The sequence below is a fragment of the Sturnira hondurensis genome, unplaced genomic scaffold, assembly GCF_014824575.4.
Source record: "Sturnira hondurensis isolate 20B ecotype Veracruz unplaced genomic scaffold, ASM1482457v3 Scaffold0007036, whole genome shotgun sequence".
Taxonomy (NCBI): domain Eukaryota; kingdom Metazoa; phylum Chordata; class Mammalia; order Chiroptera; family Phyllostomidae; genus Sturnira; species Sturnira hondurensis.
In genome coordinates this window covers 2,665,982-2,683,733 of record NW_028079667.1, presented here as the reverse complement: position 1 = coordinate 2,683,733, position 17,752 = coordinate 2,665,982, and the positions used below count along the sequence as shown (strand labels likewise).

General features: G+C 42.3%; 1 protein-coding gene across 2 annotated transcripts in view; it reads right to left on the bottom strand.

The window, feature by feature from the left end:
- FRAS1 (Fraser extracellular matrix complex subunit 1) overlaps positions 1 to 17,752 on the bottom strand; it is a 425,396-nt gene that overhangs the window by 43,729 nt on the left and 363,915 nt on the right. Inside the window, exons 51-58 of one of the 2 annotated variants that reach the window (XM_037051016.1) lie at positions 16,940 to 17,053; positions 14,379 to 14,529; positions 13,175 to 13,334; positions 10,845 to 11,013; positions 9,003 to 9,249; positions 7,415 to 7,759; positions 5,481 to 5,641; positions 4,798 to 4,945 (exon numbers count right to left, since the gene is read on the bottom strand). In XM_037051016.1, coding sequence (XP_036906911.1) covers positions 4,798 to 4,945; positions 5,481 to 5,641; positions 7,415 to 7,759; positions 9,003 to 9,249; positions 10,845 to 11,013; positions 13,175 to 13,334; positions 14,379 to 14,529; positions 16,940 to 17,053 — 1,495 coding nt within the window. Of the gene's footprint in view, positions 1 to 4,797; positions 4,946 to 5,480; positions 5,642 to 7,414; positions 7,760 to 9,002; positions 9,250 to 10,844; positions 11,014 to 13,174; positions 13,335 to 14,378; positions 14,530 to 16,939; positions 17,054 to 17,752 lie in introns of those variants that run through there. The other variant, XM_037051015.1, reaches the window with a different exon arrangement.

The following is a 17,752-nucleotide window of genomic DNA, read 5'->3' as shown; positions in this document are numbered from 1 at the left end:
CTAGCTCGTCTTTTGTTGGCATTTTCAAACAAAACAAGATCTCTTGTCTGCATTTTAATGTCCTGTCTCCTAAATTTTAAAATAGCAACCATTTAAAATAGGAACAGGAAACTACATATAGATCAGAACTACTTGGGCCAAACAAAATATCCCCATGTGCTGAAAGGTCCGGTGGGCCCCCAGTCTGTGCCTTCTGCCACCTGTTTTCTTACAACTCCCAAGGCCTCATTTGACTTTAGGGAGAGACCGTAGCCAAATTGTGATTAAAAAAAAAAAAGCTTAGGTGTCCACAGGCTTGAATTTCCATCCCAGCCATGCTACTTATAAGCTGTATAACACAGGGCAATCTACTTAGATTTTCTGAGCCTTGGTTTTTTTTTTTTTCAATGCATAATAAATTGGAAATAATATCTAACTCATAGAATTATCAGGGGTGTTGAATTTAACACGATTATTTGTGCGTGATCCTCGGTGCAGTGTCTGGCACACGGCAGGCACTCAAAGTTGGGTAGGCAGTATTATTATATGTTTGTATGAACCCCTATTCCAGGCTTGTCAGTGTGAAGGTCATTTGCTCCTCCTCACTTCCTACAATGCCTACAGTAATGCTCTACGTTCAGGCACGTCTCCTTCCGAGACCAACATTTTATGGACGGCCGGTTATTAATTTCTTAATGACTAACACAAAGAGGCAGTCCCTACCATCATACATTAAATTAGCCTCTGGGGCTGCAGGAAGCCGACGCTCCAGCTGCAGATACCCACTTGCTGGCTGTGTCCTGGACATGCCCTGCCACACCCGAAAGGACGGAACAGGAAGGCTAAGCGCCCAGACACTCTGCCAGGCGACATGTAGAAAGCTGTTTGCGCCACTCGCCCACTGCTCAGAACTGCTGGCATTAGCAAAATAAATCAAACCCGTGATCTGAGCTATGCCTAACAGTTATCATTTATTAGTAAGAAAAACCCAGAAGAAACCTCTTAAGAGAATACTGTTTAAAGGAGAATTAACACCTGTAGCATGAGGCTCTGGACAATTACCATTTAGGGCTCTGCTGTCCAGTAAAATGTTCTCTGCTGTTAGAAAAGTGAGTGGCAGTGACCCGACCTAGCACAGAAAGACAAGAAGAAAGCTTGTTGCCGAGTAAAAAGCAACACAAGGAAGAAAGCTTTTCTGTTCATGGCAGATTATCTAATGCTTGGGATTGATTTTTCTTGCTGGCCTGACATATCTAATGCTTGGGATTGATTTTTCTTGCTGGCCTGACAGGCATCAAGTCAGACCAGAGTTAAAAGCTACAGTGGTTCTCTTTCATTTTGCTGATTGTTCCCTTTGCTGTGCAAAAATTTTTTAATCTGATGTAATCCCATTTGTTTATGTTTTTTTTTTTGGTTACCCTTGCCCAAGGAGACATATCAGGAAAAATACTGCCACAAGAAATGTCTAAGACTTTACTGCCTATGTTTCCTTTTAGGATATTTATGGCATCAAGTCTTAAATATTTAAGTCTTTAATCCATTTTGACTTTATATTCTTGTGTGTGGTGTAAGAAGGTGGCCTAACTTCATTTTTTTCTTGTGTTTGTCGAATTTTCCCAGGACCATTTATTGAATAGATTATCTTTACCTCATTCTGTGTTCTTGCCTCATTTGTTGAATATTAATTGGCCATAAAGATGTAGGTTTATGTCTGGGTTCTCTATTCTGGTCCCTTCATCTATATGTCTGTTCTTATGCCAGCACCAGGCTGTTTTCCTTACTATGCACTTATAGTATAGTCGGTATCAGGCAGCATGGTTTCTCCAACTTTGTACTTTCTTCTTGAGATTGCTGTGGTTATTCAGGGTCTTTTGTGGTTCCCTATAAATTTTTGAAATATTTGTTTCAGTTCTGTGAAACACACTGTTGTTATCTTGATAACAAGATAATTCCTTGATAGGAATTACATTGAATCTATAGATTGCTTTGGGTACTATGGACATTTTAATAATGTTAAGTTTTCCTGTCCACGAACAAGGTGTATGCTTCTACTTATTTGTATCTCCTTCAGTGACTTTCTTCAGTGTCCTATAATTTTCTGATATAGGTCTTTTACTTCCTTGGCTAAATTTACTTCCAGATGGGGCTTTTTTTGGGGGGGGGGATGCAATCGTCCATGAGATTGTTTTTTTAAATTTTTTTTCTGTTAGTTCATTACTTTCCTGAATTCACTGATCAGTTCAGCACTTTTTGATGGAATCCTTAGGGTTCTCTATATACAATACCATACCAACTGCAAGTAATGATAGTTATAGTTTTTTCTTTCTTCTTGTCTGATTGCTGTGACTAGGACTTCCAGTACCATGTTGATAAAGAGTGCTGAGAGCAGACATCCTTGTCTCGTTTCTGATTTTAAAAGAAATGCTTTTAGTTTTTGCCCATTGAGTATGATGTTGGGCATGGGTTTGTCAAATATGGCCTTTGTTATGTTGAGGTATGTTCACTATTCCTACTCAATGGGAGAACACATTAGCCAATGATACATCTGATAAGGGGTTAATAACCAAAATTTATAAAGAACTTATAAAACCCACACCAAAAAACCCCCAAATAATCCAATTTTTAGAAGTGGGCAATGACCTGAATAGACACTTCTCCAAAGAGGACATATGGATAGCCAACAGACATACGAAAAGATGCTTAACATCACCAGTCATCACAAAGTGCAAATTAAAACCACAGTGAGATATCACCACACATGTGTCAAAGGATTATCAATAATAAATCAACAAACAACAAGTGTTGTGAGAGGGCGAAGAAAAGAAAATGCACTTTAATGCACCGTTGGTTGGGAATGCAGGTCAGTGCAGCCACTATGGAAAACAGAACGGAGTTTCCTCAAAAATTAAAAGTGGAACTGCCTTATGACGCAGTGATTCCACTTCTGGGAATATATCCAAAAAAACCCCAAAATACTGATTCAAAAGACTATATGCACTGTATGTTCACTGCAGCCTTATTTGTAATAGTCAAGATTTAGAGGCAATTCAAGTGCCCATTAGTAGATGGGTGGTTAAAAAAGTGTTAGTACATTTACACAATGGAATATTACTCAGCCAGAAAACGGAAGGAAATCTTACATTTTGCGACAGCATGGAGGGACCTGGAGAGTATTATGCTAAGTGAAATAAGCCAGTCAGAGAAAGACAAATGCCATATGACTTCACTCATATGCGGAATGTAATGAGCAAAACAAACAAAAACAAAACAGAAGCAGACACATAGATCTAGAGAACAGACCAATAGTTCTTAGAGGAGGAGGGGTTTGGGGGGCGGGGTGCAAAAAGTGAAGGGATTAAACAAAAACGAACACACTTATGGACAAAATAACAGTACAGCGGTTACAAGAGGGAAAGCGGGAGGCAGAAGAGGGTGAAGGGGGACACGCGGTGCTGGAAGGAGACTTGATGTTGGGTGGTGAACACACAGCACAACATACAGATGATGTGTGTGTTGTGGAACTGCATGACCAAAATCTATACAATTTTATTAAACAATGTCACCCCAATAAATTCAATAAAATGTTCTTAAAAGCTACAGTGGTGTTGTTGGGTTTTGTGTGGTCAAAGACACTTTTTTCCCTTTTAACAATCTATTAACCCTTACTCCTATCTGCAAATTGGGAAATAGGAGTAAAAGGAAGACTTAATTTCCATAGTTTTCATAGTATACATTTTTTGTCATTTCAGTTTTTACTATATAAATGAATAAATTTTTTAAATAAGTAAAAATATCGAAGATCACTTTTCAGGGCTACCGTTCCTTTTTGGGTGACTTTTCACTATAAGAGTTTAATTGTGGATTCTATCACCAACCACTGGGGGTTCTGATTAGGTCCCTCTGCTTGAGGTGGAAGGTTTGCCTTTATCTCCACCCAACTCAGGAATCTGACAATTCTGAATCTCATCAGTTCTTCCTAAGAAGCAACTTTCCTTTACTGTTCATCCTCACATTACTTAGGTTAGGTCTTCAGTGGCAATTGACATTTTGTTTATATACATAGTGTCTCCTCATGCCTGTACATCATCTACAGGATGGCTGGTATCAGTTCCCTAAAACAAAAATCACACCACTCTGCTTGTAAGCACCCATTGCTCCCCTCTGCTGTGAATTCCTTAGGCTAGAACATGAGACCTCTTTGGAACTTGACTCCAATCTGTCTTTCCATTTCATTTCCTTCTATTCACCTCCGACCAGGCTCAAAGCAAAAGTAAACATCTCACTGCTTTCTAAATATGTGTCTTTCAAAATTGTATACCTTATATATACTGCATCTCTTTATTTGACAAAGCTTTATTTCATTATCCATTAGGTAAACCGCTATCACACCTGAAGACTCAGCTTAAATAACAACTCCTTTGTGAAAGCTATGATTCCTCCACCCACCGTTACTGTTCAGTTCCATCTGCTCCAACAGTACCGGGGGTGCTGTGTTGTTGGGTCATTTGTCATGATATATTCTAATTCGAACTTTGAGGACACACATAGCCCAGACAAGGCTTACGTATTTTTGGTGTATGTAGCGGAGTGCCAGAAACATGAACAATTATTTCTTTGCCGTATTTCTGTGTAAAAGTATGTGCACGCATGTGCTGGTGCACATACAGACATATACACATGTACACACACCCTCACAACACACACCCTCACACATCTCTTGAATGAGATGTGAATGAGTTCCAATGTCATACATGTGGAAGTTAAGCAAAAAAACAGAGCTACATTCTGAGCCACCAGCTGGCACCCCCAATCTCTTACCATCCTGAAATGTGTCATTAATTGCAATGACAGCCTGGAAGGGTTTGGTCAGTTCGGCACCTTGTGCTGAGCTGAGGAAAACCACAAATGTCTCCAGCCCTTCAATGACCGGATACTGAGTGTCGTCCAAGATCGTTAAGGTGCAGTCCTAGAAGAGAAGTCAGAACGTCAACTAGACCTAGTATGGTGGTCACTTAGCAACATATACAAATATTGAATCATTGTGTTGTACACCCAAAACTAATATAATGTTATACATCAATTATATCTCAATTTAAAATTTTTTAGCAAATCTTACTGAAATGCTGAACATATAACACCCATTTGTTTGGGGGAAATTAGGGAAAAGGCAAGAACTTGCCTTTCTTTGGTGGTCTTAAATTTTTTCTAATCCATAAAATTATATTCTTTGGTTATACGTGCTTGGCTGTTTTGTTGCTAGATATTTACATCAAACAAGTGTGGTTTCTAACCTAAATCTCTGGTGCTGGATATCAGATGCCGAAAATGTCACTGGGCGAGTTTGGGAACAATCTTTCTAGATTTGTTCTCTTGTTTGTATGTTTGTGTTTTTGAGGAAAGGGAAGAGAGTTGTACTGCAAGGGGACTTTAGCATCTTCCAGAGAGTTTGGGCAGCGGACTAGACTCCCAGCATTCCCTGCCTTCCACTGCTGTGTGCTCACCTGCTCAGTGACACCTGGCCTGAACTCAACCTTCCTAGAGCTGGGAACGTAGTCAACTCCTGGAGTGGCGGAAGCTGGATCCGAGGGGCGCGTCGCACACCAGACAGACGTGAAGGTAGAAAGATCAGTCCCATGGCGGATAACTGGAATCTTCACTGTGCCTGGCGTGAGATCAGAGAGATTTGCATGGTCAACCCTGAGCCAGGACATCAGTGGGGCTCTCACAACCACACTTCCTACACAGCAGCAGCAGCAGCAGTTTAATCCTGCTGGCCGGTCCAATCCAACTTCAGGGATGCTCNCTGGATCCGAGGGGCGCGTCGCACACCAGACAGACGTGAAGGTAGAAAGATCAGTCCCATGGCGGATAACTGGAATCTTCACTGTGCCTGGCGTGAGATCAGAGAGATTTGCATGGTCAACCCTGAGCCAGGACATCAGTGGGGCTCTCACAACCACACTTCCTACACAGCAGCAGCAGCTGGCCGGTCCAATCCAACTTCAGGGATGCTCTGGCGCTAGCTGCTCCCGGGAGGGCTGAGCGGCATCACCGCCCTTCTACTGACACCAGGAGGAAGAGCAGACCTGGAGGAGGGCCTCCTGGAGGCCCTGGAGAGGGAGCCCTGAGGGGAAAGTGGTTTTGTGGTTTCACAAAGGAGACAGCTCACAGACAAACAATGAACTTGAGGGGGGAAGATCCATTGAAAAACATCACAAGCCTATTCAGGGAGAAGAAGCTCTGAGACTAGTGCCTCAGGGATGAGTTAGAGAATAGTCAATTAAGAAAGAACCAGCTAGGGGAATCTATGGGGCCTGAAGCTGAATGTTCCTAATTAAATGTTCCTAACTGGCTTGATTTCCCCATTTTATCTGAGTGGTGCACACATCATTACTTAAACCATATGTGCTTATTGCTTATCTTAGGAATGAAACTCATCTTCTGGTCCACTGTGAAATCATACTCATGGGGTCCTAATGATATACATGTATATTTTTAGCTGTTTTCACAGTCAAGGTGAGAGAAAAGCTATATGAAAACCCATCAGTCACATTTTTCTAGTCAGAATGTTGTGGGGTGACATGTAGCCATGACTGGACATTTGGTGCATGGGGAAAAAAGCAATGCACAGTAAAAAGGTCCAGCTTCTAACCTCAGCTCTGGCTGATTAACCACTTGATCTTTGATGATCTATTTAACCACTCTGTCTCCATTTTCTCTTCTCTATAATGTTGTCTTCTCTACAGAAGACTAAGTGAGAATGCATGAAATGCACATTGTATGGTACCTGGCATTCTGGAAGTACTCAAAAATATCAGTTCCCACATGCCCTCAAAATGCCACCTTCAAAGAGGTGAAAGGCCTTGTCCGGTGGCTCTGATCAGTAAATACTCCTCATAGCCACTGCCCCTTCTAGTGGGATGTCTGCCAGCAGCATGAGGAGGACCCCGGTGGATCCAGGACAGGAAAGAAATCTGGGTGGGAGAAATCTGCTCCCTGACTGCTTTGGGCTGTTATAGGAATGAGACAGTTCCATTAGTGAAAACACTAACAATTTAGAATTTGTTTTAACAGCCAGAAGTGTACTTAATAATATACCTCCATTCTCAATAGACCACATCCCCCTCCTGCACAAGGCAAAATGCTTAGCACCATGCTTTCTCTCTGCACCACAGAGGTCAGTCAGTGAAGCTGAACGCCAGATCCCTCCCTGCCATCAGTAACCAGAGCAAGAATAGTGAATGAAACTCTCTATTCTTTACATCCTTCCATTCTTGGTTGCAATGCCTAGCATTATATAATGACTCGACCAACAATGGTATCAGTGAGGAATAACATTCTCAATGTCTTAAGGACATTCTCAAACCTAAGAGGAAATCATTCAAGAAAGCGATCAAAGGATGGGTGATGGAACCCTTGAGATGTTCTTCATTACCTGCATCCTCACTGACAGTGAAAGCCGTGTTGCCCAGGGACACAGTGGAGGCATCGTTGGGACCGCTGATGAGCACCTTGGCCAATGACACCCTTCCAATGCGGGCATTGTCAGAAGCACCTGCCAGGGCAATCTCAAACTCTTCTTCCTCTTCATACTCGCTGTCGTCAATGAGCATGATGTCACAGGTAGACATGGTGACACCAGGCCTGAATACCACACGGCTGTCAGCAGACCTCCCTCTGGATTTAAAGTCTGAACCCGACTCCAGAGCATAGAGGCTGCTTCCCATAGCAGACTTAGGGACGGTGTAGCAGATCACAGAGACACTGCTGCTGGGGTCCCCTGAAAGACAAAACGGCAAGGAAACCAAAGCATCTGAATGGGCGCTTTTCAAGTTTTACAATCTCTGACAAATGAGTGACCTTGGTTCCGTCTGACATGTTGTCTCACTACTAGTGTTCACACCCTGGCATGAAACCTTCCTGCACCACAGTCTTTTCTGAGCTTATGGTATAAGCCACTTGAGGATGTAATATACCCCAGATACTTCACCAAACAACTTAATATGAATTTCCTATTCTGTAAACTTTGTGCCCCATTAATTCACAAGACTCATTGCCCACCATCTACGACCACAGCGGGTGGAAAGATAAAAGATATATTTGGTGCTTTAAGAAGCAAAGTAATTGTGTCTTCAAGGTAGTGCTATGAGCACAGTTTACTGCTTTCCTGAATAAACTCCTATACTTTAGTGGCCAAGGAAAAACAAGCTTGTTTTAAAAAAAGAAAGGCAAAACGAAACCCACCTCTCTGTCACGTGACTTTACTTATTGGTGCTGCCACTGCCCTGGGTGACACCTGGTCTGGGCCCAGCTTGCTGGTCCTGAGCAGTCGATGGGCCTGGCTCCTTGCCCAAGGGGCGCCACCAAGGGCCTGTAGTGTCTATTGTGTTTGTCACACTAATACCCAGTCAGCAGCTTCAATGAAAAACCTGACATCATCACTTATAAGCATTGTGTGGCTCTGAATAAAGGTTTAGTTTCCTGAGTTTTAAAGTCTCAATATTGCACAATCATAAATCCATAAGATCTTTACTTTGATTTTCAGCCCCTCAAGAACTGACCTTTAGTTCCTACACACAGTGTGTTTCTCATCTGACTTCTATATGTGACATTCACGCAAGGAAATCTTCAAACACATTTCCTGTCTTTCAAGAACTAAGATGGGAAATCAGTTCTTGCAAGTTGTAATTTCCATCCTTGACCAAAGCTATAAATATTTTATGGATTGGGTGATTGATTAAGAATCCCAAGTACATGAATATTTGCGAGACCAAATATAAAGTCTTCTAGTCCCATTAAAGAATAATGGGGCGGCTAACAGCCCGGACTAACAAGAGAAGCCTTCTGATAGTACTCACTAGGTAGGATCTTGATTACAGTTGTGCAGTGGATTTAAATGAGTTAACAGATGTAAAGTACTTAGACATACGTGTTAATACGGTACATGAGCACTTGGTACATAGAAAGGACTCCATAAACCAAAGCTATTCTATAGCTCCTTGTCACCTTTGGTGCCAACAGACCTTTTCTTTCAATAGGTGCAAATAGAAAACCAGCACTCTCGTTGACCCGGTAGGTCTTCTTATCAAACTCTAATGTGGGTTCATCCTCAGTGTCATTGATAATGACCTTCGCCTGGGTGAACTCCCCTAGTAGGGCATATGCTGGCATGCTGAGCTCCACGGTGAAACTTTCAACATTCTCAAACACGTCATCATCGTTGATGACGATGGTGCAGGATTTGGTGTCCTCTCGCTCATCAAACTGCACCTGTCACAAGGTTGGAATTCAGAAAAAGTTACACTGTGAATAAGCCAGACAAAATTTTAACTTTACATTTGACTAGACCCTTTGCCAATATGATGGGCCAGATCTATAATGTGAATATATTAGCCTGGTACAAAGGAGAGAGAAATGACTTTATGTGCATATAATTGTGAACTTACAAGGCTCAGTTTTACTTTGTCTAAAAATACGAGGAAGATAAAACCTTCAAATGGAAATAGGGCTATAGATTTGTTCAAAATTGAAAGGGCAGGAAATGGGCCTGGAATGCACTTTGTGTAAATAAGACAAGCAAAACGTGTAAAAATAGTCATAAACCTCTAGAAAACACATAATTTTCATCAACAGAAATTACAATCTAATCAGCTAACCAAATTTTTACTAAGCTCCATGTTTCAAAACATTTCCAACTAAAGGAAACACTCCACAGATCTCTATTTAGGATCTAGAACCCACTTCCTTTTATCTTTATTTGAAAAACAGGAGTGCATGCCTTTTTATCATTGTTAAAAGTCTCTTGGCCTATCTCTTCTTTTCTAATTCCTCATTTAAATTTGACATGAGAGGCCTTCCCTGAGCCCATCTGAAATGCCTCAGAGAGACCACTCCTCTTTATGATTTCCGTTGTTTATGTTCCCACAAGGATGATGAAATTACTTTGAAAAAAATTTAATGAAGTCTTAACAAGTGCCAGGCATCCTGCCACACATAAAGGATGACACACAGAGGCATTCGGCCATAAAGGATTTACCGTTTCAGCCCCCTCCTTTCTCTTTGGCTCTCATTCTTTCCTTTTTCTCTTTCTCACTCACACCTTGGCACTAATTACCATCCCTGCTCTATGGAGACTTACAAACTTTTCTCTTTACCCCAGAGCGCCTCTCTGTACTCCCTCCCAGCGTATGTAGCTGTCCGCTGATTGTTTCTAAGGCAACTCACACTCAACATGTTTGAAGCAAAGTCAAGATCACACCCTCACCAAACCTGCTCTTCGTATGGTGTCCTTCCTGGCAAGGGCATCACCACCCATTTTCCCCTTCTGCCCCACCATCTAGTGCACTGCTACGTCCTATCAGATGCTGGCATACTCACCTGTTGAACCATCCACTCCTCTCCTCATAATTGCACTTCTTCACTTTATAATTGCAGCTTAAGCTCCCATCATCTCTCTCCTAGCCCACCCAAGAGCTTCCCAACTGATCTCCCCACACTCTCTTCTCTCCCTTCAAGTAAAGAAGGCAGAGAAAAAAGGTTAGGACACCAAAGGTCGAATGTAGAATATGATGCTTTGGAGACTGTGTTTTTAGGGGGTTTTTTGGTCATGAATCAAAATGTAAAGACAGTGAAGCCGGACACCACTTCACCTTTGGCAGTATTGTGTCCATGGAGATTAGGCAGACTGTGAAGGACAAAGTACTGTGGGAAAGGACCATAGGACAATTATTTGAGAAAAGATGCCAGTGGAGAGGGAGGTCGTCATATAAAAAGAAGTGGGAAGGTGCCACAGCAGCCTACAACCACATCACAGCTCTTGCAGAAAGTTCAGGACTCAGAGGCATCTCCCCCCACTGCCCACCTACCTGGCCAGCATACTCCACGTAGTCCTGCTGCCCAGGCTGGGAGCTGAGCCTGGAGCTGGAGCTGGCGGTGCCTTGCTCTGTGCGACACAGGACGATGGCGTATTGGTTCAGGTTCCCGGTCCTCTGCACTGTGACACTGACAGACCCCGCTTTCTCACTGACATTGTAGCTAGAAACACACAAAAAGGTAGCTCTGAAATCCTGCCCCTGGGCTGTAAAGAGTCTGCCTGTTTCATGCCAGTCTCTTCTGGTTGGTTGATGCTGTCAGGCATTTCAGAGGAGAGGAAGTTTGACTGGTGTAAGAAGCTGGGTTGTAAATTGAGGAAATGTGTTCACCTGGGGCAGGCACAACATCAAATGATCAAGGAAGCTGTGGATGCAGAATGGTACCTGCCTCATTTTCAGAGGAAGTGGAAAGTTACTTAGAAGATGGCAGCAAAAAGGAGCTATGAATTTCATATCTCAGAACATGGAGAAATGACATAAAGACCCTTCCTAGTGTGGTAATCAGAATAGGCCAGCGGGTTCCTAGGGACAATGCTGCTTGGGAAGCGGTGACTTAGCTCAGCTGGGCCTGACTGGATCAGCGCTCTGCAGTGCGTAGAGGACTTGGGATAGTGCCAGAGGTAAGAAATGAGAAGTGGGCCTAGGTAACAAAGGTGACTAGACAAATGGAGCTTTGTGACAGCAGGAGAGGTGGCAGGGTGCTATAGACTAAATGTCTGTGTCCCCCTCAAATTCATATGTTGAAATCCTAACCCACAAAGTGATTGCATCAGGAGGTGGGTCTTTGGGGAGGTGATTATGTCATAAGGGTAGAACCTTTATAAATGAGATTAGTGCCCTTATAAAAGAGACCTCAGGGGGGTCTTTCATCCTTCTCCCATCTAAGGTAACAGTGAAAAGCAAGAGTCTATGAACCAGAAAGCGAGCTGGCACCAGACACCTAATCTGCCGACCTTCTCATCTCGGACTTCCCAGCCTCTAGAACTGTGGGAAATAAATGCCTGTTGTTTACACGCCACACACTCTATGGCATTCCATTATAGCAGCCCGTGTGCACCAAGACACAGAGCTAACTTAGTTTGCTGCTAGGAATTTGTATTGCTTTTGCAAAATAGGAGGAAAACTATGCATGTGCTATTTATTCACAAGTATCTAGTGACTGGTGGGTCAGATGGGCTTTGCTTTTCACCACCAAAGACGGGATTGGACCTGGAATAGCAAGTGTCTTGTTGCAGTGAGGACGGCAGGCACAGCACCTCCGTGGGTTAGTCATCGCTAGCTTTGGGGGCCCTCTACACCGTTACTCCATTAGATATTAGGGGGTTTCCAGCACATGCGATCATGATTATTCAGTTAATTTTGAAGGAGATAAAACAAGAGGTAAATAACAGAGGTATTCACCTCTTTTATTTACTTAATAAAAGAGGTAAAAAACATTACACATATAAAAGTTGATCCTAATTTTCCAGTAACTCTCACTCAAGTGTGTGTGAGTAAGAACAGAATAGCCTACATCTGGGACACATGAAATCAACTTTGTATGTTTTCCCTTCCTCCCCCTCAAGTTCCAGTGAGTCTGAAATGTAGATTTAAAGAATTCTTCCTTCCGCAAAAATTATAATCCTAGTTATAATTTAACCTATAAAACCATCACTGTGTTTGCCCCCCTTTATTGGTTGGTGCTGCTCTGGTTGCCTCTCGACTCCCCAACAGACTATGAAAGCGTCTTTAAGAGCTGTCTGCATTAAGCTATGATTATGTCCCTACAGATATACGACCCTATGAATACCAAAAAAAAACCAGGAGGAGAATATGAGCATGAAAACAGAGAGAATGTGGATGGAAGGCAAAGATGTTGTTTTGGGGCCAGTGATCATTTGCAGAACTTGAAGGTACATTTTCCCCCTAGGGGTCCTACTGGATTATCTTCTCAAACTGAAAGACAAAAGCAAAAATACTGTAGGAGAGGCAGTGAAGCACAATGACGAAGAACACGGGGCTTGAATCCTGATTTCCTTGCTGATTAGCGGTATGACTTTAGGCAAGTCACTTCACCTCTTTCTGTCTCTATTGCTTTGTCATTGCAGGGGCAGCAATAGTATCCATCTCACGTTGCAGCATCAAACAAGGTGATATAGGTCAAGTGCCTGGTACGGTGCCTGGTACATACAGTACTCAAGAAATACTTGGTACAATCATTATTTTTATTATTGTTATCAGCACCACCATCATCAGATAACTACAGCGAACCCACAGGTGCTTCCTCCTGACTCCTCTGTTTGCCTGATTCACTTCTCAAGAAGAATACAAAATTACACTTGTACCTGGTATGTTTAAAGCTGATGAGGGACCACTGGATGTGGAAGACATTGTCGCTGACCACATTGGGTTTACTGTCTTTCACTAGAAACTGAAAACTATCCATCATCTCGTGGATCTTCTCCTCATGCAGCACATAACGAATCAACCCCAAGTTCACATCCTCTGTGAGAAAAAAGACACAGATAATTAATCCAGACTTGTAAAAACAGCCTCATAGGTGCCCCCACTGACACACTCACTTCATTCTTCTCATGGATCACAGAGAGAACGGGTGGTCTCAGAAACAAATAAATGTTTCCGCCAGATGTAAAAATAAGCTCTATGTGACAAAAGACCATCTTTATGTACAGGAAATATCCTATGCTGTTGTAAAATGAGAATTCCAGGGTTTGGGCAAAACACGTTTTAATAAATGTCTATGGAATGTTAGAGGGAAGTCTGAGAGCTCATGGAGAAAATCTTTGACCACTTCCTGTGCATATATGCTCATATCCACATGACTCCCTTCTCAGTAAGGTTATTTGGAAGACAAGAAAAGCTAAGGTTGGATTAAACAGTGCCCATACAAGGCACAGATAGCATGGCCTAGGAGAGCACAGGAGACTGAGGACAGCAAGGAAAAGGAAATACGGCACGTGACTTGTAACCTGCAGTTTCTCAGTAACTGCCCCCAGTCAGGTCCCCCCTCAGAAGACAGCTAGAAGACTACAGAAAGCTTTGAGAATCTAAAATGCAACATGGTTTGTTTGATAGGATTCAAAACAAGAACACATTTCTATTCAGGAATCCACCCATATTGACTGAAAAAATCAACATGGACTTAAAAAAAATTCATAACCCTTAAAGAACAGAAAATAAACCACACAGCATCACAGACATTTCATAAATTCTGGTGGCAGTTTTTAAAGGAAACCAAGCAGTATCATATGATCCCTTCCAGAAAATCTGGCCCAAAACTAAAGCATTTTAGGAGCTGAGGAAGATTGGTAAAGATGATTTTTTTTTTGGTGGAGGGCATAATTCAGTTACTGGAAGAAAATCAGAGAAGTAAAATTACAAAGTTGGATGGTTAGACACTTAAAGACCTATTTGTCTGCAAATAGGTAATGTGGGGGTGAGAAGCTAGCAGCAGTCGTAAGATCAGAGAGCTAGGGAGAGGAGTGGTCAAATAGATTCCTCCCATCTCCCGGGTCTCGGAGTGCCCACCCTGCGTGAAAGTCACGGCCACTTGGCCGGGCTGCAGTTTGTGCTCCACGCGGCCATGCTGGGGGCCCCTCGTGATCTCATAGACAAGCTGCAAGTCCTCCGTGTCCGGGTCCATGGTCAGCAGTTCCTTCTTGGTGATCAGGTTGGTTGCCTGGAATAGAAACACATTAAATTTAATTCCTGAGGTGGGAATAAAGCAAGAACAAGACCCTGTGACTCAGATTTAATTCAGTTCAACAATGATTTACTGAGTGCATTTACTGAATGGAAAACTCTGTCAGTACTGAAGAGGCTATGAGGATAAAAACCACCCAGCCTCTGACCTTGACATGTTCACACTTTATTGGGAAAGAAAGGCTGATAAGCAAGGTAGTTGCAAGGTAAGAGCTATATTGGGAAATACGAAAAGAGCGCTATACACTTTTTGGAAGCAGGAGAGATTAATTCCCTCTGAACTGCGGAAGGAAGGATTTGAAATGGTGGAATTTGAGTTTGGCCTTTAATGAAGGTTGGAACTTTTAAAGAATGATACCATACAGGAACGATGGGCACTTTACACCTTATAGGGGTCAACTGCAATGCTGGCAATTGAGTAAGATAAATATGATGCCCTAATTTTGCCCAAATAGACTGCCTATATTTTAACTCAATTAATGAATATTTAATGAGAGTGCAGGTTTGAAAGAAAAAAAGGATGGTCAGTAGAATTAAATGTTGCTAGCTCTAGTAAAGTAAGGACATATAACTGATCTTTAAACTTGGCAAAATAGAGGTCACTGTGACTTTGACAAGTTCCTGTCCCTGCAGAAGGGTAGGGGTTGAAAGTAGAAAACAGATTGTGGACTACCAAAAAGAAAACCAGGACAGTTCTGAATATGGGAAAAAAATAAAGTAGGGCAAAACGTTTGTACTGATTTTGTTTCATGTGTTTTAAAAATTCCAATTAGGACCATGGAAAGTTATAGCAAAACAGCCACATATACAGGTATACCTTCTTTTACTGTGCTTCACGGATGTGTCTTTTAAAAATGAAAGACAGGACCTCGCACCAGCAGGTCTCTGGTGGAAGATGATGACTCTCTTTCCTGTGATACTTGCATTACTGTGGTGGTCTGGAGCTGAACCCACGACCTCTGGGGTGCACCTGAGCAACCTAATCAGCTCCACGGACATGGGAAAATCCACAGCTTAGAGAGAATACCACACGCAGAAGAAAGGAACCAGCTCTCAAACTGAACTGAAGAACTCGTGTGTTTGGGTGGGGACAGGGATTTACTGCTAGACATGTCACCAGGGGAGAATTATGGCATATCGTATAATGACCAAATTGGGATTTAGGAGGAGAAAGAAATTTCTAAAGTATCCCTCTGAGGACACCTACAAAAATCCTTCCCTCCCATCCATGGCATATTCCAGGCGTTTCCCCAAATCCACCATTCCCTGCCTCTAGTTAACAAACTTTTAGCTGAGCACCTGAGTGTCCAGCTAGAGACTCTATTTCCCAGCCTCCCATGGCCCCCGTGACCAATTTTGCCAAAATAATATGAGTGGCAAGAGGTGTGTTTTATTTCTGCATCATTTGCTTGAAATACATTCCTTGCTCTCTACTTCTCTGTTTGCCTCTTCCCATGGACTGGAATGCTGATGAGTAGCTGGAAAGCTTTGGCTACAGTCAACAGCAATAAGCCAATGATGGCAGAATAAGACAGAAAGAATCTGCATCTCTGAATCACCATGTAGGGCTCTAGAATTCAACCCTATATGTGAGGGAAAGAAAACATTGAGTTGGCCAAAAAGTTTGCTTGTTTTTTTTTTTCTGTAAGATGGCTCTAGTAGTGCTTAGTTGTCTTTAACTTCATCTGGAACAATTTTGTTAGATTGTATTGTGACAGCTGTCATATCAGTGTGCATTTAAAAAAACTTATCAGAATTGGTAAGTTTTTGTATAGCCATTTAAATATTGAAGATGGAAAAAATACTCAACATTTTCAGCATATTATGCTTTATTATTTTAAGAAAAGTAAAAAGGCAACTGAAATGCAAAAAAAGACTGCAGTGTATGGAGAAGATGCTGTGACTTATCAAACACGTCAAAAGGGATCTGCGAAGTTTCTTGCTCTAGATTTTTCGCTGGACCCAAAGTGCTCCATGGTCAGGGAGACCAGTTGAAGTTGATAGTGATGAAGACATTAACTGAGAACAGTCATCGTTATGCCACACAGGAAATAGCCGACATTGACTCAAAGTATCCAAATCAATACAGTTATAGGTAAAAATGAAAAACGTGTCTTGTATTTTATGGAAAAAAACTAAACAGAGTTTTCGGCCAACCTACTTATTGCTATTTTGTTTAAACTACTATATTTGGGGAGTCATTTTATAAGAACATGTTAACGTATATATAGTCCTAGTCAAACTCATGAGGGTCTCCAGCCTTAGGAATATCAGCTCACTTAAGAATGAACATGACCTGAACTGGAGTTCTATTCATAAATTATCTTCACGACCAAGGCCATTGCCTAAGCTGGGTAGTGTGAAGGTGGCAGATGGACTGGCCTTACCTTGCCATCCACATATTCCAGCCACTGGAGCCCCAGGTTGGTAACAATTCTAGGGGTGCCATCATCTACTGGGAGGATGTCTACTTGAAACTGCTGAGGTGCCGCTGTCATAATCTGTGGGGGAAACAAAAAACAAAAAACAAAAACAATGAAAAATCCCTCATTATTCACAGACATCTGCAATGTGTCAGGTCCAGAAGCCCGGAAATCAGTTGATGCTTCAGAATGGGCGGCTGAGCTGGTTTCCATCACTTAACACCACTCGGCATGAGGCTTAAGGGAGAATACTGATTGAGCAGGGGAACAATATGAGAAGAAAGGCTGGAAACAAGTGGCGCTCTCGCTGGAATCCCACCTGCTATGGAGGTTGACTTTTACACACCTCTGCATTCTTTAGTGAGTTCAATATTACCCTGAGGTGAAACAAGAAACAAAACATTTTCATTTCAATAACTCCTGTTAAGATTTTCCTGAGAGGCAGACCAAAACCCTCATTAAAATGTTAATGTCAAAGTCTCCGGTGGAACTCTGCCAGACCCAGACGTCAAAAAGGGTTTTCATGGGAAGAAATTGTCTCCTTTCCTTGGGGGGAGGGGAGAGAGGACTACCCAGATGGGGTAGGGGGGTAGAAGAAATTGAAAGTAAAAGCATTTGTGGAAATAGTGAAATTTTGGTTCATAATTTCATTCTCACACAGACAGATACACACACACACACACACACACACACACACACATCCGTGGGGAGTGCGACTCAGTGCCTCATGGTTCCTGCAGGGGAGAAGGCAGGCTGCCACGCAGGGCTGCAGATGCT